Source organism: Hippopotamus amphibius, chromosome 10 (genome assembly GCF_030028045.1).
Source record: "Hippopotamus amphibius kiboko isolate mHipAmp2 chromosome 10, mHipAmp2.hap2, whole genome shotgun sequence".
Lineage (NCBI taxonomy): Eukaryota > Metazoa > Chordata > Mammalia > Artiodactyla > Hippopotamidae > Hippopotamus > Hippopotamus amphibius.
Window position 1 is genome coordinate 49830532 of NC_080195.1, and position 27912 is coordinate 49858443.

A 27912-nucleotide genomic window follows, 5' to 3' on the forward strand; every position below is an offset into this window, starting at 1 on the left:
TGCTCTCTCCTTTGCCTTTCAATCAGCACCTGAGCTGACTTAGCGTATATCAGAAACATAGATTGTGTGCACAACTTCCTTTCCTCCTGACCTACGTCTAAGTTCTTGTTCCGTCAGGGAGGCAGGTGGCAGTATAAAGCTGATCACATGAAGAAGCATTCAAGCATTCTTAGAATCCTAAAAGCCTTCCTGGCTGCTGCTGCCATCTCTCCCTGCTCTGGGGGGTTTAGCACAGGTTTATGGCCTGAAGCAGAGTGCTGGGCTCCCAGTATTTGACGGTAGAAGTCCTGCAGAAGTATGGGGGTGCTTGCAGAAGTAAGAATGTGGAAGTTCTTTGCCACATGTTGACATAACTGACAGCAGTTTGCAGACTACCATATCCTCCTTTCAAAGAGTTTTCTACCTCAAGCTGCCAGTTCATTTTGTGGGGTGATTTTGCAAACTCCCTGCTCTGGTTTCTGTCCATCTGGTCTCTGACCACCTGTTTCACGGTCTTAGGCATGGACCAGGAATGGGAGTAGTCCCAGAAAACTGTTTGAATGACTCTGCCTTGCCCAGCATCAAGTCAAGGTTCCAGAGTCCTTCATTCTACCCCTACAGGATATATTTTGCCATCACAGCAGGCTGCTCAGCCACCTCCTCTCCTCCTGCTGGTCACCACCACTCTCCCTCTGGACTTTTCTCTCTTACAGGCTCGTAGTCCGTGGACTCTTGAGTCATTTTCCATTCAGCTTATAGTTTTCTTTTTCACTTTGAGCCAAGGTTTGGATGCTGGTGCTTTCATCATTATAATATTATAATACAGCTATCAATACTTTGTATCTTTCCTTTGTTACATTTTTTAATGTTTACTTAAATTTTGCTTTTTGTAAAAAAAAAAAAAGGAAAAACATATCACTTGCCCTGTAATTGTTAGTTGAGGGTACTCTTTTGTCTCACAACCATGAAAGAAATGCATCGGTTTCAAGAACATTTGGTAGATGTTTTCTGAATCCAAAGTCTATACCAGATCTATTATTTACTCATTTTTACATGATAATTTTGAGGTAATTTTTTAAATAACCTTAACTGTGATTACTCTGTGGACCTTTAATCCTAGACCTTTTAGATATCATAGTTAACTTTTAGAGTATCTTATTACATTTCTCATAGCCTAACCCACCCTGTATATTAGATTAGTACCTTATTACTCCATATTTCAGGTAAAATATTGTAACAGTGACATTTATCAAGTACTTATACTTGGTGCTTTCTAAGTGCTTTACCTTTATAATCCTCACAGTAACTACGATTTAATAATTACCCCTATTTTGTTAAAAAAATGAGGCACCAAGAGGCTAAGTAAACCTTTTTGAAATTATCCAGCTAAGAGAAGAGTAACCTAAGCAGTCTGCCCCCCAGGCTTTAATTGCTGCACTGTGTGCTTGTGGGTGGTCCGGATGCTCAGTCCCGTGAGGACTCCACAGCTAGGATGAAGGACTCCTGTCCGTGCTGAATCTAGGCTCACTCTGCCTTGGGTGAACCTCTGATCTGACCCCGTCAGCTGTTCTGTCTCAGCCCAGGCATGGCAGCGCTGTGCAGACATGTGTCCTGTTCATTAAATGTGGGTATAAGAGGCAGCCTTTTGGTAATGTGCTGGAATTCGAATTGAGCCCTTATAAAATCTGATTTTTTAGTTGAAAGAGTTTTCTGTCAGCTCACATTATGGTGATTAATCCTCTGGATTAGAACAGGCACATCTGCTATAAACAACCAAGTCTATTAAGATGATATCATTTTTTATCTCAGTTTTCTGAGCACGAAGTCTTCTTACATCAAAGGTACCTAAATTGTTTTACTTTTACCACTCTAATTCATTGTCACTAAATCTTACTGCGTATGGTTTCAAGTTTTCTTCCATCTGTCATAAAATGGTGGATAGTTAAACATTAAAACTGATAAATTTTTTAAATGTTTAATTTAAAATAAACTCGTGCCGAGACCAGCTCGGCGACTCGAGGTGAGTGACGGGTGCCGCAAGCTTGAAGAAGACACAGACACAGACTGAAGAGAAAGATGGGACCGGGGGACTCAAGACCTCTAGGATCAAGAGCCCCGCTGACTCATCCCAGGCTGCTTTTATTGAGTTCGTGGGCTAACATTCTCAGGTTACACTCATAAACAATCAAAGGCCTCACATGATTGAGGCAATTATCTTTGTTTACTTCCTGGGTCTGAGTTGAGCAGGTGTGGATTTGAGCTGGGGGTGGAGAGCAAAACAGCCCTGGGGGTAGGAGACCTCTCTCAGATATTGGGGGTCTGTGCCCCACCCGTGTTGGCCCCTCTGCGACTGTGCCTGTCTTAGGTTGTTCCTCCCTTGAGGAATCTTACCCGTCTCTGGCTAACCAGTCATCCTCCAGGGCCAAACACGGTGATATAAGGAAGGCTCTATGCACCACCCCTGTTGGCCCCACTACGGCTGTGCCTGTCTTAGGTTGTTCCTCCTCTGAGGAATCTTACCCGTCTTTGGCTAACCAGCCATCCCTCAGGACCAAACAGGGTGATATTAGTCTCCACGCCCTGCACCCTCAGCTCCTCCACTGCTCAAGAATCCCATCGCTCGGCCCACATCAAAAAGGTTCCCGAATGTCTTCCCACAAACTCGTATGTGAACATGTGACATTTTTATGAAAATAATTTATTCCAAAAATGTTTTAATGTTATGAGAGTAGTGGCATTGTTTTACATTCTTGTAAGTGTCTTTAGTCTGTGGCTTAATAGAAGACAGGTTGTTTCTTCTGTTGGCTTCATTTGGTCTGTAGCGATTTGTTGATTTGTTTGAAGTATGTGAAGAGTATCTTGCTTCACACACACATGTAGCTGAAAAAGAGGAGCATTTTGGCAACCTTTTTAGATAATTGTGGATTTTTTTTAAGACTCCACTAAATTTGAGTTCTTTCTACCACTGAGTAGTTTCTTAAAGGTTTATTTGTTGCAATAAAAAATCTGAACCCATAATCAATAAACCCTTTGTAGTCTTATAGTATAATCCGTTGGTCTATCTTACATAGAATGGATCTTTTGTAATACTTTTCATTGGCCATTTGGAAGATGCTGGTTTACTAAGTTATATAGCTCTTCCAGGTGTTGATGCATCTTTGTATACTTTATGATAAAAAAGTGGCAAGACTTCCTAGGTGGCGCAGTGGTTAAGAATCCGCCTGCCAATGCAGGAGACATAGGTTTGATCCCTGCTTCAGGAAGATCCCACGTGCCAGGGAGCAACTAAGCCCGTGCGCCACAAAAAACAAAAATAAAACAAACAACAAAAAAAATGGCATTTGTTAATAGCATCATCATCCTCATCAGAGAAGTCTTTTAAGTTTTAGGAAGCTTTCTAGTTCATGTGTTTCAATATACAAGTTTCCAAGATCATTTTTATTTTTACTCTGTTCAAAATATTTTCTAATTTCCCTTGTGATTTTTTTTCTTTGACTTATGGGTTACTCAGAAGTGTAATGTTTAGTTTGCAAATATTTGGGGATTTTCCAGCTGTCTTTCTGTTATTGATTTCTAATTTAATTCTGTTGTGCTCAGAGAACATACTTTGTATGATTTCAATCCTTTTAAATTTATTGTTTTATAGACCAGAATATAATCAATCCTGATAACTTGTGCACTTGAAAATAATGTGTATTCTGCTGTTTTTGTGTTTTATCCATTTCAGTTAAGTTGATCGTTCACGTCTCCTGTATCTTTACTGATTTTTCTCTATACTTGTTTTACCCATTATATAGAGACAGGTATTGAAATTTCTCAACTGTAATTGTATATTTGTTTCTTTTTCAGTTTAGGTTGGTCAGTTTTTGTTTTGTGGGTTTTGCAACTAGTAACAGTTTAGGTTCATACACACTTAGGATTATTATGTCCTCTTCATGGACTGATATTTTATCAAGATGTGATGAACCTCTCTTTCCTGAGTTCTTCCTTGTTCTGATGTCTACTTGGTCTGAAGTCGGCTTTGTTTAGTTTGCCTTTGGTTAGTGTTAGCGTGAAAAAGGAGTACTCACTATGTGATTCCATTTATATAAAATTGTAGAACTTGCAAACAAATTTATAGTGACAGAAAATATATCAGTGGTTGTCTAAGAATGAGGGGTAGAGAGAGGTTACAAAAGGTTATGGGAAGACTTTTGGACATGATCAAAATGTTTATCATCTTGATTGTAGTGATGGTTTCTCGGGTGTATACGTATGTAAAAATTCATCTGATTGTACACTTTAAATATACACTGTTTATTGTACATCAGTTATACCTCAATAAGGCTGTTAAAAAGAAAAAAAAATGAATGCAATGCTACTAGTATACTTTGGTTCCACAGCTTGACAATAGCAGTTTTATTCACCCTTGTTTTTGTGCCATCAGTGCAAAGTCAACACAGTGAAATAGGAACATAACATCTCAGTAGTATTATGAAAATAATTTCAGCCTCACAGATCCTCTGAAAGGGCCTCAGGGACCCCCCGAGAGGTCTATGGACCACTTTGAGAACCTCTGGTCTACATCATCCTTTCTGAAATTACTTTAGACTCCTCCTCTAAATTCTAAAACAGTTTCTTATGAAAATATTGAACTATGTTAATTATACTCACAAACATTTCATGCCTTTAACCTGTGTGAGGATAATCGCATATAAGACCCTCCCAGCATGACTGACACGACCTGTTTGCTCTGTGTAAGTCCCTGCGCGGTCTCCTTGCAGAGAGCTGGACCGCCGTGTTCTCTCTCGCCTTTGCTCCTGCTCTTGTCAATTTCTGCCTGTTAAAGTTCCACCTCTTAGGGCCCGGCTCAGATTTATCCGTGACTATGAAGCCTTCTCAACCACTCATACTTACATCCATCCATCCATCCATCCCTCACCTTCACTCCTGTGTTTTATTTGGATTGATATTTAAATGGTGCATGACACAGAATGCCTGTGTCTTGTTCCTCTGGCACCATTGTCAGGTCTTTGAGAACAGGGACTCCGTTTTATAATTTTTTATTCCCCCAAACTACTAACATAGTGCTTAATACATAATGGGTATTTGAATGAATACGCAAGTGTATTATTTTTCCTAGTCTTATCGTTTCTTGTTTTGCAATTTCTTTGGTCTTTAGGGCCCTTCAGAGAGTATTTTAACTTAAACCCCAACTTCGCCCTTCTCCAGTTTTCTGTGGCTTCTAGGTAATCAATTGTAGCATTTGTCAATCTTGATAAGAAATTCTTAGCTCTCTTTAGCCTTCTAACTAGTTTCGTGAGTTTTTCCTTACAGCCTCTACTTAAATCCATTCAGTGATAAATATATAATATTTACATATACTGATAAATACACTGGGTAAGTATATTGGTATTATTGAAAAATATCCCATGGCCTTAAAGGTGGCCAAAAATTATGATTTCAAGACTTAAATGACTTTCATGTATGGCAAATGAAATTGTCCTCATTATTTTTTTAGCTATACATCATATCATTGACTGATCTAAGTAAAGCATTTATTTGGAATATTTTATTTTCTACTTCGCGAGGAAGGTAGGGAATTTGTGACAGTACCATAAAATTTCTTTATCTCTGACTCATTAGGTAAGAATGACAGGTGTTACATTTTATAATCATCTATAAGTTTCTTCATAATTGAAGCTATTAAGAATCAACATATAGGGACTTCCCGGTGGTCCAGTGGTTAAGACTCTGCTCTCCCCAATGCAGGAGGCCCGGGTTCGATCCCTGGTCAGGGAACTAGATCCTACAGGCTACAACTAAAGGATCCTGAACGTGGCAAGGAATATTCCGTGTGCCGCAACGAAGACCTGGTGCAGCCAAAATACATAAATAAATACTAAAAGAAAAAAAAAAAGAAAAAAGAAATCAATATATAATAAAAGGGATTTGCCCCAAGGACATTTCCCAGGTAGATTCCATTTCTTGTTGTGATTCAGATTGCCTGCCGAGCGTCAGGAGCCTTGTGAAGGCACCAGGACACAGAATCTCAAAGTGCAGCCCATGGAAGATCAGTTCTAGCCTGTCTTGGGCTTTGTGACATAGTTATGAGAGGACATTGAAATTGAGCCAGGTGGTTTAGTACTGTTTAAAGGGGTTTGATGGCCAGTGATGCTTTCTGATGAGGCGAATTGGAATGTAAGGATTTGGGTGTTTATCCAAGCCAATCTGTGGGTAGAGTTAACTACCTCTTTTCTGCTTATGTTACCTAAGGTAATTTTTTCAAGGAAAAAAGAGCCTTAAGTAGTTGCTAATTTATAATGTTCATTTAAGGTGCTGTTTGATGTATTTATCCTTTATAAGTTTTACATAGTAATTATAGTTAATTATATTGTTTTAAAGTTCCATTTTTGTTGGGTTTTTTTTCTTTTTTTTTTTCAGCTGTAAGTTCATCATAGTATTATATATATTCAGTTTTCCTATGTGTATGATCTAGGCGTGGAGAATAAATAGAATGAGACAACTTTTAATGCGACAGATAGACTCAAATTAATCATGACCACAAGTCACCCAAACAACATGGTAAAAGAACATAGTTTTGAATTGGGGTGTTCTCAGAGCCTAGTGTTTACGCTAGCTCACACCAAAGCTAGGCTCTGAGGACTCTCCAACTCAAAAATATACCATCTTTTAGTACTAAACAATTTAAGAATGAACTATTTTTTGTTAATGGTAGACTTAAAAAAGCCACTATTCTGTATTATCAGCATCTTACCAGTTTTTAAGTTCTTTGGTTAGAACTGTAAAGTTATGGAAAATTTGGTTGCTTGTATAGCATTTTTTTAAATGGTGTTTGAGTCTGCAGCAATTATTTAACTTGTTTACTGAAACAAGTTTAGGAGCTACTCAGTTTCAGCATAAAATCAGATCTAGTTACCTAGATCACTAACTCAGCAATTTTTGAATATTCATTGTGCTGTGTTAGGTACCGGGGATAACAACTTGAATAAAAGATCTGGCTCCCATGGGACTTTAAAGTTACGTGTGGAACCAAGCCTTAAGACAGAAAAGTGTAAAATGTGCTATTAGAGATTAGTACTTTTTCTGACATTATTTTATCATTTTAAATGATTGTAATAGTTTTAGAATATTATGCATAATCAAAAACATTGAAGCATATACATTTTCTTGAACTTTTAAAATTACAACCAGATTTTTAGATTCTCTTATTTTATTTAAAATGTTGGAGACAGTTTTATTAAGCAATTTTTAAAACTCATCCTCATTGCCGTTATGTGTACTTAAAGGAATCCAGTGTCAAAATATTGGAATAGGGAGTTCCTAGGTGGCACAGTGGTTAAGAAACCACCTGCCAATGCAGGGGGCATGGGTTCAATCCCTGCCCCAGGAAGATACCACATGCCGTGGAGCAACTAAGCCTGTGCTCCACAACTACTGAACCTGCGCTCTAGAGCCCGTGAGCCACAGCTGTTGAGCCCATGTGCTGCAGCTACGGAAGCCCACATGCCTAGAGCCCGTGCTCCGCCACCGCAATGAGAAGCCCCTACACCACAACGAAGAGTAGCCCCCCCGCTCTCCACAACTAGAGAAAGCCCATGTGTAGCAACGAAGACCCAACACAGCCAATAAAGAAATTAATTAATTAATTTTAAAAAATTTGGGGATAACAAAGTAGATCAGTGGTTGTCTGGGGCTGAGAGTGGAGGCAGGCAGATTGAAAGCACAGGAGTAAGAGGGAACTTTTGGGGATAGTAGAAGTATTCTATATCTTGATCATGGTGGTGATTATACTGGTAAATATATTTGTTAGAACTTGTTGAACTGTAGTCTAAAATGAGTACATTTTATTGTATATAAATGTCACCTCAATAAAATTAATTTAAAAAGGAAACGAGGCAGTGGGAAAATATTGTTTCTAAATATTTCCTTATGTTGGTATCTAAGTAGTATCTTTCACAATAACTTTTATCTTCACAAGTAGCACAAAAGTGCTTTGTCATCTTTGTGTCCTGGTTTTTTATTGGGAAATCTGATCCCTCTATGTACACAAGAAATAAAACCATTATTATAAATTACATGTTATGTTCAGGACATCATGACAAGGCAGAACCATCCAAAGGGAAGAGGAGAATAAAGTGTCTGTCCTACTTTTGTGTTATAAACCAGGTTCATTTTCTTTGGCCAGCCAGTTTTCAGCTGTGAGTCAATGATTAATTTTACTCACAGTGCTCATTCTGTGCAGAAGCTGTGCCATCTTTGCTCTTATCTTGAAACACTGTAATGTGTTGTTTCCATCCCTTTTCTCTTAGGTGTCTTTAAACTGCAGATAAATTTCCCAGAATCTGTCTGGAAAGAGACCAGGAATCGGGGCTGATAGGAAACCATTGGGGTTGGATGTCGGGGAGGATGAAAAAGAAGGACTGAATTCCTGGTTAATTCCTTTAAGGGCTGGGGTAACATGTGATATTATTTTCTTCTAGAATTACCCCTAACCACTAGAGTATCTAAGGGACTACTAAGTTACAGTACTACAGCCCTGTATTAGCACTTCCATAATAACTGTCATCTCATTAATAAAGAGTTGGTTATTCAGACCTTTTGGCTCTTTTACTCTTTTGCTGTCTTCTGTAATTTTCATTGCTTGTATTCTACATATTATTTGTATATCAATCGTTTGGACTCAGAACTTTTTTTTTTCCCATGGAGGAACAGTACGGATCTTGGCGGTTAGTTCTTCAGGCTAGCCTGCGGAAGCCTACTATATTTATAATATGCTCAAAGAATTACCATGAAACTCTCCCTACTTCCACCGCAAAGTGTCTACAGGAGTATTTTTTCAAGGATGTTTCTATGATATAGGGTTTTCGGTTAGCATAACTGCAAACCTGAGATAAAGGCTCTGACACAATGAAATTACTGGGGTAAGACCAGTTTCCATGGGTTAACCTCCTGAATCAGTTTGGGTTAGGCTCAGTTGCTTGTGATGGAAACCCTAGAATGGAAGTGGCCTAACTAAATGCACACTGGTGAATTTTTTCCTCACCTAAGAAAAGTTTAGAGGCACGCTGGCCAGGGCTGGAACGGAGGCTTTGTCATCCCAAAGAACCCAGCTTCTTCCTGTCTTTCTGCTCTGTCGTTAGTATGTGGCTTTCCTCCTCAAAGTCGTCTTGTAGTCCAAGAGAGCCATCACACTGCACTTCAGAAAGGAGGAAGGAAGGACAAAAGTGTACTCCCAGCTCTCTGCCTCTCTTTTAAGGAACTCTCCCAGAAGTCCCACCCAACAACTTCTGCTTAGTGGCTAGAATTTAGTTTCATGGCTCCACTTAACTGCCGGGGAGGCTGGAAAATGGATGTGTCTTAGCTGGGCACGGTATCTCTCTGAATAAAACTGGGAATGAGATACTAAGAGAGGGATGCAGTTTATAGCACACTCTGTTCATGGAAGGACGTGAAAAATTGAAGCACAATTTAGTTTCAAAGGAAAGTACAGTTATTCCAGGGTCTCTGCAGGCAGCAAGCACAGGGACCAGAGAGAATTGCAGCATTAAAGGGAGGGTTCCAAGAATGAGTCTGTACAACCATCCTTAGTGCATAGCTAAGAAGGCCCTTGCCAGCCAGGGGGAGAGGATCTTGAAGCCAGAGGAGTTCTTCGGCAGCCATACGGCTGGCAGTTTCAAGGGGGGTCCTATGGCCAGATGCCTGGGGCAGGGTAATTGATGGTCATTTTATTTAATGGTTAAGTTGATAGGTTAGCAATCTGCTATACTTCTCACTGAAGCAAAGGAAGGGAAAAGAACAAAGTTCATGTCTCTCTATTAAGTACTAATGCATTGGTTCCTTATTGAGGGATCAAGACAGAGAAAGGCAAAAGCAAATATAAGCCATTCTCAACCTCTTAATTTATTGTACAGTTGTGTGATGGTGATAGACTTGCCTTCTGGCATATGAAGGGGGCAGGTAATTGATTTGTTTATGTTGTTATTTCAGGTTGGTGTCTTCAACTAGATTTTAGAGTTCTTGATAATAGAGATGTTTATGCCTTACACTTTTTTGAGTCTCCATCCCCTATTAGCACATTACATATGTTATCCGTCAGTATTTTTTGATTCAAGGAGTTGTGGTATAGCAGTGATTCTCAGCTCTCCCAGATCTTGCATTCCCTTTATAATCCTGAAATACAATTCGTAGCTGATATAATTACCTACACATGTAATTTTTAAAAATTGTTAATATACCTTCCGCATCACATAAAGAATTTTCAAGGAGGTAATTTATGGTAAACAACATATATTACAATGTGTTAGTGCTCAGTAACTGTGCTGGAGGACATAACAACATAGGCAAGTCCAGTGTGTGGCTAAGCGGACCTCCAAAACCAGCATATGGTCATTTTGAATGGAAATTCCATTTAGTCCAGGAACCAGGCCCAGCCTTGATGAGCACTGTGGTCTGCGATGCTTCTCTTCTGGTGTCACACACCCCGCAGGAGCCCGCTGAGTTCTCGGTGAGGGACAGATGGCTGTGGTCAGCCGCTGTGTGTTAGGAGAACTGTTTAGACTTGGCTGTTGGCCTACGATGACCAAGGAACCCCAGGACCACACCCACCAGACATATATTTGCCCAAGAAAGAAATTTCAGAGTAATAAGTGTTGCAGCCAATTAAAAGACATGAAGTGCCAAAGCTGAGAGCAGATAAATGCAGAAACTAGATTCAAGCTCTGTTGTGCGCCGTGGACTCTGCCAGTTGCTGGGGTTAGTGAGGTGAATACTTGTTCAAAAGCTAGAAAATATGAATAACTGTCAAATGTGAGTGGTTGTTGATTCACTGTATAAACATCTGTTTTTCAGGTACTGTGCTAGGGCTAGAGAGTCACAGACAGCCTTGTTCTCCTCTCCTCGGGGAGCTTACATTCTAGTGAAGTCAGACAAGTGAGTCTAACCAATTGTTGTAACTGTTATGAACTAAACAGAAATGGCCCAAAATCAGTAATAGGAGAGGGACTTCTAAGTAGGGTAAGTTGGGAAGGCTTCTCTGAGGAGGTGATATTAAACTGATTCCTAAAAATTGAGAAGCTAGCTAGGTGAATGGAGGGTCAGGAGCTTTCTAAGCAGAGTGAATAGCATGTGCAAAGCCCTTGAACGTGAGAAGAGTTTGCCTTTTTGGAAAAAAAAGAAAGAAGGCCATTGTGATTGAAGCCTGGCCAGTGAGATGGAGAGGGTTAGAGGTGTCAGAGAGGTGAGAGGGGCCTGGTCACAGAGGCCCATTATAGAGGACATTTGGATCTAATTCTAAGTGCAGAGCAGAGAGGGGGACAAGACTTAATATTTTAAGATCACTCTTGCTGCTTTGAGGAGAATGGGTCAGACAGGCAAAGAATCAAAGTTCTTTGGGAGAGAGACCAAAAAGAGAATGACCAGGTTGCATGTGGAGGAAGACGGGGGAGTGTGGAAGCGTTCAAAGAAGTGACATTTACAGTGAGTCTTGAAAGAGGAATATGAATTGGGGTGTGGGAAGGGCAGCGAGGGGACCAGCCAGGCAGAGGGAGCAGCGGGAGCAAAGGCGAGGTGGTGTGTGGTCCCTGCTGGGAGAGCAGTAGAGACATAGTGTAGCAGTGGTCTCGTACCAGAACCTGCATCCCCTTTTCTGTTTGAAATGCAGTTTGCAGGTGATATAATTACCTCCACAAATAATTGTTTAAAACTATTAAAATACCCCAGCTACAGAATACAGGAGAATTTAAGCAGAAGTATGTGATTGAATGTGTAAATATTCGTGTGACCATACTACAAAGACATAATAAATTAATCAGATGCTTATACCTACCTACGAGGAAAAGGTTCAGTTTTGAAGAGCTAAGATAAAATTCCATAGAATATTTCCAATCTTTTATATTTAACATTTTGAAAGGAGACAGAATAAGTATATTTGTATCTGTACACGTAGGGTCACCATGATGAGAGCGTGTGAGCACAGACGGATACTGGTGTATATATTGCTGACCCAGTGTCATGAGTTTCAATGCTGGTAGTGACTTCATTTTTCAGAATGGTGGACAACTCTTCATAAGCTGCAGAGACACAAAGTGCAGTCCTCCCTTGACTTACTTAGTAATTGTGTTTTTAGAAAATTTAGTATGTGTTCAACCATGCGAAAGTCCTTTGAGGATATATGAATTAAGAGTTAGAGCTCTAGTCTCAGATAACTAAGATCAGATTTTTCAGCATTAGGAAGATTGTACAAGATACAAAACTTTTGCTGTTGTGTTGAGCTGTATCCCTAACCCCCACCCACTGAATACCAAGGCACCCCGCTCCTATTTATTATGACAACCAAAAACGTCTCCACATTTTTTAACAGTATTGTCAGAAGGACAGAACTGTCCCTTAGTTTCCATGTGTGTAAAGTGGATAAAACTACCTTCAGTCTCATAAGAATTAAAGGAGATAATATGTATGTTAGTATCAGGGCCTGTCCCACCACATGGAGTCAATAACCTGATAGTTACCAGTTGAAAATATAGGTTTAGTCGTAAATAGAAGAGAAGTTAGGGCTGGAGATGAAAGTTTAGGAGTCATGTTTATAGATTCATTTAAACATGATAAAACAGTGGCCAGAAACTTAAGATTCAATTTAAGAGGGATAAAAGCAGGGTCCCATGGCCTTCTCCTAAAATCTACAAAGTCAAGGGTGAAGAGATATGGCTAGGCGACAGTTCATAAGAAAAAAGGCAGTCAAGCCTACATTAGCCATGGTATAATTCAGTTGCTTCACAAAAACACAAAAACCAAAAAGTACTGTGTGACAGTGTGTTTACTAGTGTAGTGTCCAGATTACGAACTGTTGAGACCCACATACAAGGTGCTGCATAGGCTCTGTGTGGGGTTCATTCTGGGAGCCAGGCTTTAAGAGGGCTGTTGACAAAGGTAGTCAAGAGGAGAGAAACTGGAAGGAAAATTTAATGCTACTGAGTGTAGATATTTGAAAAAAAAAATGATGAAGGAGAAGACGACCGTTTTTCAGATAATTTAAAGACAACAGCTTTTGGCAGAAGAGAAAATAAATGTGTTGTTTGTGGAAAGCAAATCTAGGACCTTCTTCTGGAAGTTACAAGAAAGCAAACATGGATTTTGTAGTGAGTGATCAACCAGATGCTTGCTCTTTTCAGGGATAATGTAGAATAGGATTTCTTAGGTAGAGATGATTTCTAAAGACTTTTGCAACTCTTGAAAGTGGATTTGGGAATAGACTCCAGGATGAATCACCCCACCAGTCCCCTGTATTAGTTTCACTGATGTGAGTGTCTAACAGGGTCATTTGTTTCTATCAAGACCCAAGGCAGATTCCTCCTGGGCCTGCATGATTTCAGATATTTGACTACTTGTTAGTAGCTGAACTCAATTGGCAAGAAAGTCCCAACTCTCAAGAGCCCATGGCGGGCTTCCTAGGTGGCGCAGTGGTTAAGAATCCGCCTGCCAATGCAGGGGACATGAGTTCAATCCCTGCTGCAGGAAGATCCCACATGCTGCAGAGCAACTAAGCCCATGCACCACAGCTATTGAGCCTGTGCTTTAGAGCCCGTCAGCCACAACTACTGAGTCCATGTGCTGCAGCTACTGAAGCCCCATGTGCCTAGAGCCCGTGCTCCGCAACAAGAGAAGCCTCGGCAATGAGGAGCCCTTGCACCACAATGAAGAGTAGCCCCCACTCACTGCAACTAAAAGAAAAGCCTGCACACAGCAAAAAAAAAAAAAGAGCCCATGGGAAGGAAAGCCGCAATAGGTACACTCGGTGCTATTTTCTGGCAAATTTACTTTGACTTACTCTCCCTCTGGCACTTTCCCCCAAACCCTTCACCCTCTGGTTTTCCCCACCAGTTTGCAGCTGAATTTTAGGTCACCCCGATCTAATCATTGCAAAATAATTTTTCCTTTTTCAGTCAATTCTGTGTTAGATAAGAGGTCAGGGAAGCCTCGTGTCAGTTTTTCATATAATCACCCCCAACCCAGTAGAAAAACTTTCCTTCTGTGATTCTTTATGAAGCAGTGCTCTAAAACAGTTTCTCACCTGGGGTCGGTCCACCGACTCCCTCAAAGGGTATGTGAAAGAGTGTGTATGTGTGTGCACGCACGTGCATTTCTCTGAGGAGAGGGGTGTCTGCATTCATTAGATGCCCTAAGGGGTGTATCTACAAGAAGATTGAGTCACTTAAACCAGCCTCTACTTAGGTAAGGGAGATCCCCGTTTTTTGTTTTTAATGCTGCATGTCTCTCAGCTGCATCTAGTTAAATTCCAACCTGAGGTGTGGTGAATTGTTCAACAAGTACCAGATTCCCTAAGCTCCCTGCTTGGTTCGGAAACTCTTCTTCTGTGATCTTAGAGCACTCTCTGCTCACGTCTGTCAGTGTCCTTGCTGCATTATATTGGAAGGGTCCATTTATGGGACTGTCTTGCATTAAGAGATTTGAAGGGAGGGCCTGTGTTATATTAATTTTCATATTCCAAACATTCAGCATCATACCAGGTATGTAATAGATGCTCAAAAATGTTCTTGACCTGAACCATTTACCCATAATAAGCCAACAGATTCTTCTTTCCCTCCCAACCAGCCGAGGTTTTAAGCACTTAACCTGAGCCAGGTATTATGTTAGGCATTGGGGAAACAGAGGTGAGCTCCCTGCGTGGAGCATAAGGGCTCTATCCAGAGGGGACCTGATTTTTGCCACCCCCTGGAGCTGCTGCATGTGAGCCGGAGTGCGGATGACTTTTGACGCACCCGCGTACAATAGTGCTGACCTTGCAAAAACTCCCCCTTTTATAACAGATATTACTTATATGCACATATTCTGCTTTCATCACTGAAAAATGAAAATGCTTTTTCTAGTCTTCCTTAAAACCATCTCTCCAAAATCCTCTTTCTCTTTGAGTAATGTTAAGGTTTTGCCTCTAAAAAGAGAAAAGATTGAAGATACTGATAAAGTAGTGTCAGTGTTTAGGACCATGTTCTGCACATGGAAGTGGTTTTTGTTTTATTTTTTTTTTTAATTCAATGGGAAAAATTCATGATTCAAAAAAAAAATAAAATAGAAAATAAAGGAAAACTTTCCTGTCTGGTTCACTAGTGTGTTTTCTCTTTTTTCAGCTTATACATATTTTAAATTCCATGGATTTGAGTCTATGTCAAACTACGTTCATAGTTTTCTTTTATTTAAAAGCAGGAACACCCTTTCTTCAAATCTAAATAAAATCAAGCAGAGCAGTTTGTTGAGAGAGAGAGCCTTTGCTGCTACCCCCAGTGCCCTAAGGGGGTGCCCCGGAGCCTGGTTTGAGAACCACTGGACTAGATGGTATTCGTGGATTAGTAATTGACTTGGGCAGGATCCGTCCACAGAACTAGACGTAAGGAGTGCCAGGTTCAAAGCACTGTGCTGTCTCTGGTTTCAAGTTATTTGCACCTAAAGAGTAAATGACTTTGAGGAGCATAGCAACGTATTTTAGAAGCTATGCTGTGTCTCCCCCACCTGGAGACGCTGGTTTAGTAGGTATGAGCTAAAACTCTAGCATCTGTAGGTTTAAGTAACTCCACTAACCTAGGAGAAGGCTTCTTTCATGTGGTCTTTGAAAGTTCAATAAGTTAGTACATTACTCATGCCTTGAAATATCTGCACTGCTTAGAGGGAATGTGCCTTTCTGAATTCCTGAGTTGAACATCAGAGATTTAAAAAAAGATCTCTATTTCCACTGCAGTCGCTGTTCCTTCTGCCTGAGCCACTTCCCCAATGTATCTGCATAACTGTGTCTAGTGTTTATTGTCGGTCTCCAGCCTCTGAAATGTAAGCTTCATTGGGCTGGGCATTCTTGGCCATTTTCTGCATTGATTCATCACACACTCTAGAAGAGTGCCAGGCGTGTTATAGGCAGACAGTAAATATTTGTTGAATAACTACTATTAGTGGGGAAATTCAGATATGTTATTGGTTAAAAAGACTTCTTGGACTGCTCTGGAAACCTAAGCTCTTCTCTCTATAGCATTTTCTGCCAGAGAGTGTTCCAAGTGCCCCAAAACAGATGTAAAAGTGAAAATGTATAACATGACTATACAGCAGCATTGGTTGGTTCTTGATGGACTGTGACTTTATTTTCGAAACAGGATGTGATATGGTCTGACTTTGGGTTTCCTGGAAGAAACGGACAGGAAAGTACACTGTGGATCGGCTCCATGGGGGCCCATACACCCTGTCATCTGGACACCTATGGTTGCAACCTGGTATTTCAGGTACAAGGAAGGTAATGCACAGGTGCACGTACACGCATGAGGGAGAGAGAACGAGAGTACGTGTGTCTTTGTGTGTTGAGCAGGCAGATGAGTGAGTATGGGGTACCCGGGGGGCAGCACTCCCTGCTGCCTCCTCTCAGCCTGTCTCATGACCAGGGCAGATCTCTCAGCCTCTGGTTTAGTCTCCTCCTTTGTGAATAAGGGCAACAGTACAGATGGTGGTTTCTGTGTGTTGTGTCTCTCAGCCATCATCAGGATTACTCTCAGAAAGCTGATCCTAGCACTCCATTCCCAGCTCAGCCAGACGGTTGTCTCTTTAGCTCTATAATGTAAGAGTCTGCGTTAGTAGTTTTCAAAGTTTTATTTAAAAGCAGGAACACCCTCTCTTCAAACCTAAATAAAATAAAGCAGAGCAGTTTGGTTTTTTTGTTTGTTTGTTTTTGTTTTTTAATTTTTATTTATTGTCTATGTTGGGTCTCCGTTGTTGCACGCAGGCTTTCTCTAGTTGTGGTGAGCGGGAGCTACTCTTCTTTGCAGTATGCAGGCTTCTCATTGCGGTGGCTTCTCTTGTTGCAGAGCATGGGCTGTAAGCATGTGGGCTTCATTAGTTGTGGCTCACGGGCTCTAGAGCACAGGCTCAGTAGTTGTGGCGGACAGGCTTAGCTGCTCCGTGGCATGTGGGATCTTTCCAGACCAGGGGTTGAACCCGTGTCCCCTGCATTGGCAGGCAGATTCTTAACCACTGTGCTACCAGGGAAGCCCAAGCAGTTTGTGGAAAGGAAGAGGTTTTGCTACTATCCTTAAGCCCCTGAGAGGATGGATGCCAGGGAGCCTGGTTTGAGAACTACTGGACCAGATGGTATTTATGGCCCTTTCAACTCTAAATTTTAGTTTTGTGCCTACATGTAGACACAATGTAGTATCTTGTTGCCTTAGGTAAGTTTTTATCTCCATCCACCTATGGGACCTAAGACAGGCAATACTCTGATAGTTCCTGGTTCCAGGAGTTATATATGTTTAAGTGTTTCTGTCACTTGGAGTGTGTACTTAGAAGGTTGTATATACAGCCTTATTTTCCCCTAATTAATGATGTCCCAGTCTCTTCTCCCAAAATGTCTTTTGGGACATTTACAGAACAGCACAGAGGGAAAAGCAGAAATGGCCATGTCCAAGTTCTCAGACCCTTTAGACTCAAAAAGTACTGGATCCTTAAGAGAAACAATGAATAAGTATGTGGATAGATTGCATGTGCAAAATACTTTGGTTTTTTGTTTGCTTGTTTTGGGGGGTTTTTTAATTGAATTATAATTGACATACAATATTATATTAGTTTCAGGTGTACAACATGGTGATTTGATATTTTTATACATCACAGAATGATCACCACAGTAAGTCTAGTTACCACCTGTCACCATAGAGAGTTATTATAATACTATCGACTGTATTCCCTATGCTGTACAGACATTCCCATGACTTATTCATTTTATAGCTGGACGCTTATACCTCTTAATCTCCTATTTTGCCCATCCTCCCGCCTCCTCTCCTCTGGGAATCACCAGTTTGTTCTCGGTATCTATGAGTCTGTTTCTGTTTTGGTTTGTTTGTTTGTTTTTTAAATTCTACATATAAGTGAAATCATATGGTATTTGTCTTTCTTTGTCTGACTTATTTCACCTAGTATAATACCCTGTAGATCCATCCACGTTATCACAAATGGTAGAATTTCATTCTTTTTTTATGGCTGTGTAATATTCCACTGCATACATATACCACGTCTTCTTTATCAGTTTGTCTGTCATTGGTCATTTAGGTTGCTTCTACATCTTAGCTATTGTAAATAGTGCTGCAGTGAACATAGAGGTGCGTATATCTTTTTGTATTAATTTTTTTTTCAGAGAAATACCCAGAAGTGGAATTGCTGCATCATATAATAGTTCACTTTTTAGTTTTTTGAGGAGCCTCCGTACTGTTTTCCATGGTGGCTGCACCAATTTACATTTTCACTGACAGTGCACAAGGATTTCCTTTCTTCCACATCCTCACTAACATTTGTTGTTTCTTTTTGTTAATAGCCATTTTGACCCATGTGAGGTAGTATCCTATTGTGGTTTCTATTTGCATTTTCTTGATGATTAGTGTTGTTAAGTATCTTTTCATGTGCCTATTAGCCATCACTGTGTCTTTGGAAAATGTCTATTCAGGTCCTCTGCTCATTTTTTAATCAGGTTTTTTTAAATATTGAGTTGCATGAGTTCTTTATATATTTTGGATATCAACCCCTTATTGGTTATATCATTTACAGATATATTCTCCCGTTCAGTAGGTTGCCTTTTCATTCTGTTGGTGATTTCTTTTGCTGTGCAAAAACATTTTATTTTGATGCAGTCCCATTTGCTTATTTTTACTCTTGTTGCCTTTTCCTGAGGAAACATATCAAAAAACATACTGCTTAATGTCAGAGAGCCTACTGCCTATGTTTTCTTCTAGGAGTTTCGTGGTTTCAGGTCTTACATTTAAGTCTTTGATCCATTTTGAGTTCATGTTTTTATATGGTGTAAGAAAGCAGTCAAATTTCATTCCTTTGCATGTAGCTGTCCATTTTCCCAGCACCATTTATTGAAGAGACTGTCTTTTGCCATTGTATAGCCTTGCTTCCTTTGTGATAGATTAATTGACCATATAAGCATGGGTGTATTTCTGGACTCTCTATTCTGTTCCATTGATGTTTGCATCTGTTTTTATGCCAATTCCATGCTGGGTTTTTTTTTTGGGGGGGGGGGTGTTGGTTTTTATGGGGGGGGTTTGCCTGTGTTTCACAGCTTGTGGGATCTTAGTTCCCCGACCAGGGATTGAATCCAGGCCCCAGCAGTGAAAGTACTGAGTCCTAACCACTGGACTGCCAGGGAATTCCCAATTCCATACTGTTTTGGTTACTATAGCTTTGTAGTATAGTTTAAAATGAGGATGTGTGATACCTCCAGCTTCATTCTTCTTTCTCAAGATTGCTTTGGCTGGGTCTTTTGTGGTTTCATACAAATTTTAGGATTATTTATTCTACTTCTGTGAAAAATGCTGTTGCATTAATAGGGATTATATTCAGTCTGATTGCTTTGGGTAGTGTGGACATGTTAACAGTATTGGTTCTTTCAATCCATGAGCATGGTATATGGTATATCTTTCCATTTATTTGTGTCATTTCCAGTTTCTTTCATCAGTGTCTTATATTTTCAGAATACAGATTTTTCACCTCCTTGGTTAAATTTATTCCTAGGTATTGTATTCTTTTTGATGCAATTGTAAATGGGATTCTTTTCTTCATTTCTCTTTCTGATAGCTCATTATTAGTGTATAGAAATGCAGTAGATTTGGGGGTATTAATTTTGTATCCTACAACTTTACTAAATTTATTCATGAGTTCTAATAATAGTTTTCTGGTAGAGTCTTTTCTGGTAGATACTATATATATAGTACCATGTCCTCTGCAAACGTGACAGTTTTACTTCTTTCCAATTTAGATGGCTTTTATTTCTTTTTCTTGCCTAATTGCTATTGGCTAGGACTTCCAATACTATGTTGAATAAAAGTGAGGAAAGTGGGCATCCTTGTATTGTTCCCAATCTTAGAGTAAAAGCTTTCAGCTTTTCATCACTGAGTATGATGTTAGCTGTGGGTTTGTCATATATGGCCTTTATTATGTTGAAGCATATTCTCTTATATTCACTTTGCTGAGTTTTTATCATAAATGGATGTTGAATTTTGTCAAGTGCTTTTTTTGCATTTATTGAGATGACCATATGATTTTTATCCTTGCTTTTATTAATGTGGTATATTTCATTGATTGATTTACAGATGTTAAACCACCCTTGCGTCCCTGGAATGAATCCCACATGATCATGGTGTATGATCCTTTTACTGTGTTGTTGAATTTGGTTTGCTAATATTTTGTTGAGGAATTTTGCATCTATGTTCATCTGGGATATTGGTCTGTAATTTTTTCTTTTTTTTGTAGTGTTTTGTCTTGTTCTGGTGTCAGGGTAATGCTGGCCTTATAAAATGAGGTTGGAAGTGTTCCTTCCCTTTCAGTTTTTTTTTGAGTAATTTGAGAAGAATAGGTATTAACTCTTGTTTAAATATTTGGTAGAATTTACTGGTGTGAAGCCACCTGGACTTTTGTTTTTGGGGAGTTTTTTTATTAGATTCAATTTCATTATTAGTAATCAATCTATTTATATTGTCTATTTCTTAATGATTCAGTCCTGGAAGATTGTATGTTTCTAGAACTTTATCCATTTCTCCTAGGTTGTCTAATTTGTTGGCATATAAATGTTTATAATATTTTCTTATGATCCTCTGCATTTCTGTGGTATTGGTTATAATTTCTCCTCTTTCATTTCTGATTTTATTTATTTGGACCCTTTTTTGTTCTTGGTGAGTCTGACTAAAGGTTTCTGTTTATCTTGTCAAAGAATCAGCTCTTAATTTCATTGATCTTTTCTATTATTTTTTCAGTCTCTATTTAATTTATTTCTGCCCTGATCTTTATTATTTCCTTCCCTCCACTAACTTTAGGCTTTGTTTGTTCTTTTTCTAGTTCCTCTAAATGTAAAGTTTGATTGTTTATTTGAGAATTTCCTTGTTTCTTGACCTAGGCCTGTATTGCTATGAACTTCCCTCTTAGAACTACTCTGCTATGTGTCTCAAAGATTTTGGAAAGTCATATTTCTGTTTTCATTTTTCTCAGGGTATTTTTTTGTTTCCTCTTTGATTTCTTCATTGGTTGTTTAGTAGCATGTTGTTTAGTCTCCATGTGTTTGTGTTTTTTCCAGTTTTCTTTTATAATTGGTTTCTGGTTTCATACTGCTGTGGTTGGAAAGATGCTTGATATGATTTCAGTCTTCCCAAATTTATTGAGACTTGTTTTGTCTAACATGATCTATCCTGGAGAATGTCCCATGTGCACTTGGAAAGAATATTTATTCTGCTTGTTTTGGATGGAATATTCTGTATATAAAGTCAATTGATCTAATATGTCCCTTAAGACCATTGTTTCCTTACTCATTTTCCATTGATGTAAGTGGGTATTAAAGTTTTCTACTCTTACTGTATTGTTATTTCTCCCTTTATTTCTGTTAATATTTGCTTTATATATTTAAGTGCTCCTGTGTTGGTTGCATAAATGTTTACAAATGTTATATCTTCTTATTGAATTGACCCCTCTTGTTGAATTATGTAATGCCTTCTTAGTCTTTTGTTATAGTCTTTGTTTTAAAGTCTACATTATCTCATAAAAGTATTGCTCCCCTTGCTTTCTTTTTGTTTCCATTTGCATGGAATATCTTTTTCTATTCCTTCACTTTTGGTCTGTGAGTGTCTTTAGGTTTGAAGTGAGTCTCTAGTAGGCAGCATATAGAAGGGTCTTTTTTTAAATGAACGGAACCACCCTGTGTCTTTTGATCAGAGGATTTAGTCCATTTACACTTAAAGTAATTATTGATAGGTATGTTTATTGCCATTTTGTTTATTGTTTTCTGGCTGTTTTTGTAGTTCCTCTCTGTTCCTTTCTTCTCTTTCCCTTGTGATTTGATTGTTTTCTGTAGTGTTATGTTTTAATTCTTTCCTCATTTTCTTCTGTGTATTTACTATAAGCTTTTTCTTTGTGGTTACCATGAGGTTCACAGATAACATCCTATGTAAATAACAGTCTTTTTGAAGATGATAGTAACTTCATTTTGTACACATTCCAAAGTTTTGTATTTTTACTCCCTCCCACATGCCTTTTCTATTTTTGTTTGTGTGGTTTTTTTCTTTTCTTTTTTTTTTTTTTTTGGTCTGTAAAATGGGTGTGTTAAAAGTGTGTACTTTACGGGAGTCTACTTTTCAGAATTGGTTTAAAAAATAGAAGATGGAAATACTTTTGTAAACTATAAAGCAGGAAAACAAATATAATCCAATTCATTGTAGAATGAGGAGTTCAAAAAGGCCCAGAAATAAGCTTTCAGTTATGCTCAGGAAAAGGTAGTAAAGGTATACACAAGGAAGAACCAAGTTTGACTCCATGTTGGATCTATATCTTTGACTTTCCATTTTCTCTTTTTGATGACACATTTTACATCTTTTTCTTTTATGTATCCCTTGGCTTATTATTGTATTTTTAATTAATTTTATTACTTTCATCTTTTTTATTACTTTCATCTTTTATTCCTCATACTTACTTTAATAAGTGATTGATATACTACCTTTATTATTTATTTACCTTTTCCAGTGAGATTTTTACTTTATTATGTTTTCTTATTATTAATTAGTGCCTTTTCTTTTTAGCTTAGAGAAGTCCTTTAACATTTCTTGTAAGGCCAGTTTAGTGGTGATGAACCTCTTTAACTTTTGCTTATCTGTAAAGCTCTTAGTCTCTCTTTCAATTCTGAATGATAACTTTGCTGGGTAGAAAATTCTTTGTTGGCAGTTTTTTTTTCCTTTCAGCACTTTGAATATGTCACACCATTCCCTTTTAGCCTATAAAGTTTCTGCTGAAAAATTTGCTTGTAGCCTCATGGAGTTTCCTTTGTACATAATATGTTGCTTTTCTCTTGCTGCTTTTAAGATTCTTTATCCTTAGCTTTTACTATTTAAATGATAATGTGTCTTGTTGTGTTTCTTTTTGGATTCCTCTTATTTGGAGCTTTTTGGGCTTCTTGGTACTGGATATCTCTTTCCTTTCCCAGACTAGGGAAGTTTTCAGCCATTATTTCTTCAAATAAGTTTTCTGGCCCTTTTTCTCTCTCTTCTCCTTCTGAGACCCTTATAATGTGTGTGTTATTCCCCTTGATGTTGTCACTTCTTTTAATTCTTTTATCATTTTGCAGCTCTGTCTGGGCCTTTTCCATTGCTCTGTCTTCCACCTTGCTGATTTGTGTTTCTCCTTCATCCAGTCTGCTGTGAACCCCTCTGGTGTATTTTTCAGTTCAGTTACTACTTATTTTTTATTATTATTATAGATGCTATTTCATTTCTAACAGTCCATCTGTTCAAATTATCTCTTTCTTATTGATTCAGTTTTGGTGGGCTGTATGTTTCTAGCAACTTGTCCGTTTCCTCTAGGTTGTTCAGGTTGTTGGCATATAATTGTTCATAGTATTCCCTTTATGGTTTTTTGTATTTCTGCAGTACTGGTTCAGTTGTAACTTCTGTTTGGTACTTTCCTACATTTTTGATCATTTTGTTAAAGTTCTCACTGTGTCCTTCCATTCATGCCCTGAGATCTGTGAGCATCTTTGTAACCATGACTTTGAACTCTTTTTCAAGTAGATTGCTTATCTCCTTTTCATGAAGGCCTTTTCCTGGAGATTTGTTCTTTGCTTTGGAACAAAGAGCCTGGCTGCTGTGAGGTGCGGGTGGGGCAGAGGGTGCTTGCCGATCCTGGTTCAGCATGGTGCCTCCTGATTTACTATAGATGTGCCCCTGTTTTTGAGGACAGGTCTAAGGCTTGTCAGTGCTCCAAGGGGAGGAATCTCATTAAGCACCTAGTTTCAGGCTGATTGGATGTCAGACCCTCAGGCAGCAAATTTTAAAGTATGCAGACATATACAGTACTGTGAGGTTGCAATCTTAATTCCTGCTGGCCTCCAGACCAGGAGATCAAGGAGTGTCCCCTAGGCAATAGTAGTAAAAATGGGAGCTCCTGATGACTGTATAAGCTCCTTGTTGGGGAGTCTCTTCAAGCTGTGGCAAGGCCGAGGGTACGTGAAAGGATGGCGTCTCCCCACTTGCTTTCCCTGAGCATGCCTCCTTAGCCTCTCGATGCATGGGAAACCTGAACCCTGCCTCCCATGGTGAAGCTCCAAGCTCAGTAAATAAGTCTTTCACAGGAAGACTAGGTTTGTGTTTCAGCCCGCTGTCTGTGAAGTGCCCTGGTGGCCTGCCAGGAACTGTCTTTTCCAATTGTTGCAGTCCCATGGAGCTCAGGATCCCCAGTCCCCTTGGCTGCCAGGGCCAGGTGATCAAGGGGTGTCCCTTGTGCGGACTGCATGCCCCTGTTGGCTTTAGCTAGATCGCTGTAGAGCGTAGGGGGTGGGGCTTGCTCTCTTGTTTCAGGAAGGCAGTAGGAAAGTGACTGCTCATGCCCGCAGGCTTCAGCGTGCCGCGTGAGAGGGTCTTGTCTGTGCACATGTGTTGGCTTTAGGCCAGGAGCAGGAGAGCAGCCAGGGGCTGGGAGTGTGCCGCCCCCTCCCACACTCACAGACGTTAGCTAGGGAGCAGGAGACAGCGGGACCGTTTGTGCCCACCTGCCCGTGCCAGGGATGGGGCAGTGCTGCAGTCACTGGAGCTCTCTGGCTTCAGCATTGTGGCAGGGTAGAGCCACAGTTGCTCACCCCCATGTCCAAGCTTGCCCACCTGTGCCCGCAGGTTAGGTGGGGAGCACAGCAATGGCATCTGCCAACGCTTCCATTCCGGGGGAGCATTTCCATCATTCCCCACCCCTTTGGTGGATACTTTCAGATTCTAAATGCTTTTCCTTCACATATAGTCTCAACACTTTTCAGACTGCTGTTATTTTGCTAGGGTTTGGGGCACGTACATGAGTGAGACGTACATGAACCCTTTAAGAGGGGAGTCTCAGTTCCATATAGCACCTGGGGACCCTTAGACATCTGTTCTGTTGGTTTTCTAAGCCAGATGTTTAGGGGGGCTCATCTCTGTGGTGTAGATCCCAGGGGCCAGGACTCCTGATGTGAGGTGCCAACCCCTCATTCCCCTGAGAGGGGCACTTGTCTAGTGAGGTCCCTTCCTGTTGTGTGCCACCATGCTGGGGGTGGGGATTTTGGTGAGAGCATCTCTCTGCCTCTCCTTACCCATCTCAATGTAGTTAGTCCTTTTTATTCTTTGCTGTGGAGCAGGTGTTCAGCTAGTTCTTAAGGTTCTTTTCAGAGGGAATTGGTCTATATGTGTGTGTGTATTTTGTGTGTCCATGGGAGGAGGTAAGTTCAGAGTCTTCCTCTGCAGCCGTCTTGAACTGCTCCCCAATGTGTGAAGTACTTTTTTTTTTTTTAATCTTTATTGGAGTATAATTGCTCCACAGTATTGTGTCAGTTTCCACTGTACAACAAAGCAAAAGAGCCACATGTATACATATATCCCCATATCCCCTCCCTCCCGAGCCTTCCCCCCAACCTCCCCATCCCACCCCTCAAAGTCCTCACAAAACATCAAGCTGATCTTCCTGTGCTCTGTAGTAGCTTCCCACTAGCCATCTATTTTACATTTGGTAGTTGATGCTACTCTCTCACTACGTCCCAGGTTCCCCTTCCCCCAGTGTGCTCAACTCCGTTCTCTACATCTGCATCTCTATTCCTACCCTGCCACTAGGTTCATCAGTACCATTTTTCTAGGTTCTGTAAATATGTGTTAGCATACGGTATTTGTTTTTCTCTTTCTGGCTTACTTCACTCTGTATGACAGACTCTAGGTCCATCCACCTCACTACGAATAGCTCAATTTCATCCCTTTTTATGGCTGAGTAATATTCCATTGTATACATGTGCCACATCTTCTTTATCCATTGATCTGTTGATGGACAGATTTATGTTGCTTCCATGTCCTGGCTATTGTAAATAATGCTGCAGTGAACATTGTTGTACATGTATCTTTTTGAATTATGGTTTTCTCTGGGTATATGCCCAGTAGTGGGATTGCTGGGTCATATGGTAGTTCTATTTTTATTTTTTTCAGGAACCTCCAAACTTTTTCCATAGTGGCTGTATCAATTTACATTCCCACCAACAGTGCGGGAGAGTTCCCTTTTCTCCACACCCTCTCCAGCATTTACTGTTTCTAGATTTTTTGGTGATGGCCATTCTGACTGGTGTGAGGTGATACCTCATTGTGGCTTTGATTTGCATTTCTCTAATGATTAGTGATGTTGAGCATCTTTTCATGTGTCTGTTGGCCATTTGTATGTCTTCCTTGGAGAAATGTCTCTTTAGGTCTTCTGCCCATTTTTGGATTGGGTTTGTTTTTTTGATATTGAGCTGCATGAGCTGCTTGTATATTTTGGAGATTAATCCTTTGTCAGTTGCTTCATGTACAAATATTTTCTTCCATTCTAAGGGTTGTCTTTTTGTCTTGTTCATGGTTTCCTTTGCTGTGCAAAAGCTTTTTAAGTTTCATTAGGTCCCATTTGTTTATTTTTGTTTTTATTTCCATTTTTCTGGGAGGTGGGTCAAGAAGGATCTTGCTATGATTTATGTCATAGCGTGTTCTGCTTGTATTTTCCTCTAAGAGTTTTATAGTGTCTGGCCTTACATTTAGGTCTTTAATCCATTTTGAGTTTATTTTTGTGTATGGTGTTAGGTAGTGTTCTAGTTTCATTCTTTTACATGTAGCTGTCCAATTTTCCCAGCACCACTTATTGAAGAGGCTGTCTTTTCTTCATTGTATGTTCTTGCCTCCTTTGTCATCTATTAGGTGACCATATGTGCGTGGGTTTATCTCTGGGCTTTCTATGCTATACCATTGATCTATTATTTCTGTTTTTGTGCCAGTACCATACTGTCTTGATTATTGTAGCTTTGTAGTATAGTCTGAAATCAGGGAACCTGATTCCTCCGGCTCCATTTTTCTTTCTCAAGATTGCTTTAGCTATTCGGGGTCTTTTGTGTTTCCACACAAATTGTAAAATTTCTTCTTCTAATTCTGTGAACAATGCCATTGGTAATTTGATAGGGTTGCATTGAATCTGTAGGTTGCTTTGGGTAGTATAGTCATTTTCACAATGTTGATTCTTCCAATCCAAGAACATGGTATATTTTTCCATCTGTTCATGTCATCTTTGATTTCTTTCATCAGTGTTTTATAGTCTTATGAATACAAGTCTTTTGTATCCTTAGGTAGCTTTATGCCTAGGTATTTTATTCTTTTTGTTGTGATGATAAAGGGGATTGTTTCCTTAATTTCTCTTTCTGATTTTCATTATTAGTGTATATGAATATAAGAGATTTCTGTGCATTAATTTTGTATCCTGCAACATTTCCATATTCATTGATTAGTTCTAGTAGTTTTCTGGTGGCATCTTTAGGATTTTCTGTGTATAGTATCATATCACCTGCAAACAGTGACAGTTTTACTTCTCCTTTTCCAATTCATATCCCTTTTATTTCTTTTTCTTCTCTGATTGCCGTGGCTAAGACTTCCAAAACTATGTTGAATAAGAGTGGGGAGAGTGGACATCCTTGTCTTGTTCCTGACCACAGCGGAAATGCTTTCAGTTTTTCACCACTGAGAATAAATGTTTGCTGTGGGTTTATCATATATATCATATGCTTTATTATGTTGAGGTATGTTCCCTCTATACCCATTTTCTGGAGAGTTTTTATCATAAATGGATGTTGAATTTTGTCAAAAGCTTTTTCTGCATCTATTGAGATGATCATGTGCTTTTTATCCTTCAGTTTGTTAATATGGTTTATCACATTGATTGATTTGCATATATTGAGGAATCCTTGCATTCCAGGGATAAACCCCACTTGATCACGGTGTATGATCCTTTTAATGTGTTGTTGGATTCTGTTTGTTAGTATTTTGTTGAAGATTTTTGCATCTATATTCATCAGTGATACTGGTATGTAATTTTCTTTTTTTGTGACATCTTTGGTTTTGGTGTCAG

The 27912-nt window shown here is 39.5% G+C and overlaps 1 protein-coding gene across 14 annotated transcripts in view; it reads left to right on the top strand.

The window, feature by feature from the left end:
• HSPBAP1 (HSPB1 associated protein 1) overlaps positions 1-27912 on the top strand; it is a 65629-nt gene that overhangs the window by 22439 nt on the left and 15278 nt on the right. For all 14 annotated transcript variants that reach the window (XM_057697776.1, XM_057697779.1, XM_057697773.1 and 11 more), the window contains one exon: positions 16131-16267. In XM_057697776.1, the coding sequence (XP_057553759.1) occupies positions 16131-16267 (137 nt within the window). The remainder of the gene's footprint in view (positions 1-16130; positions 16268-27912) is intronic.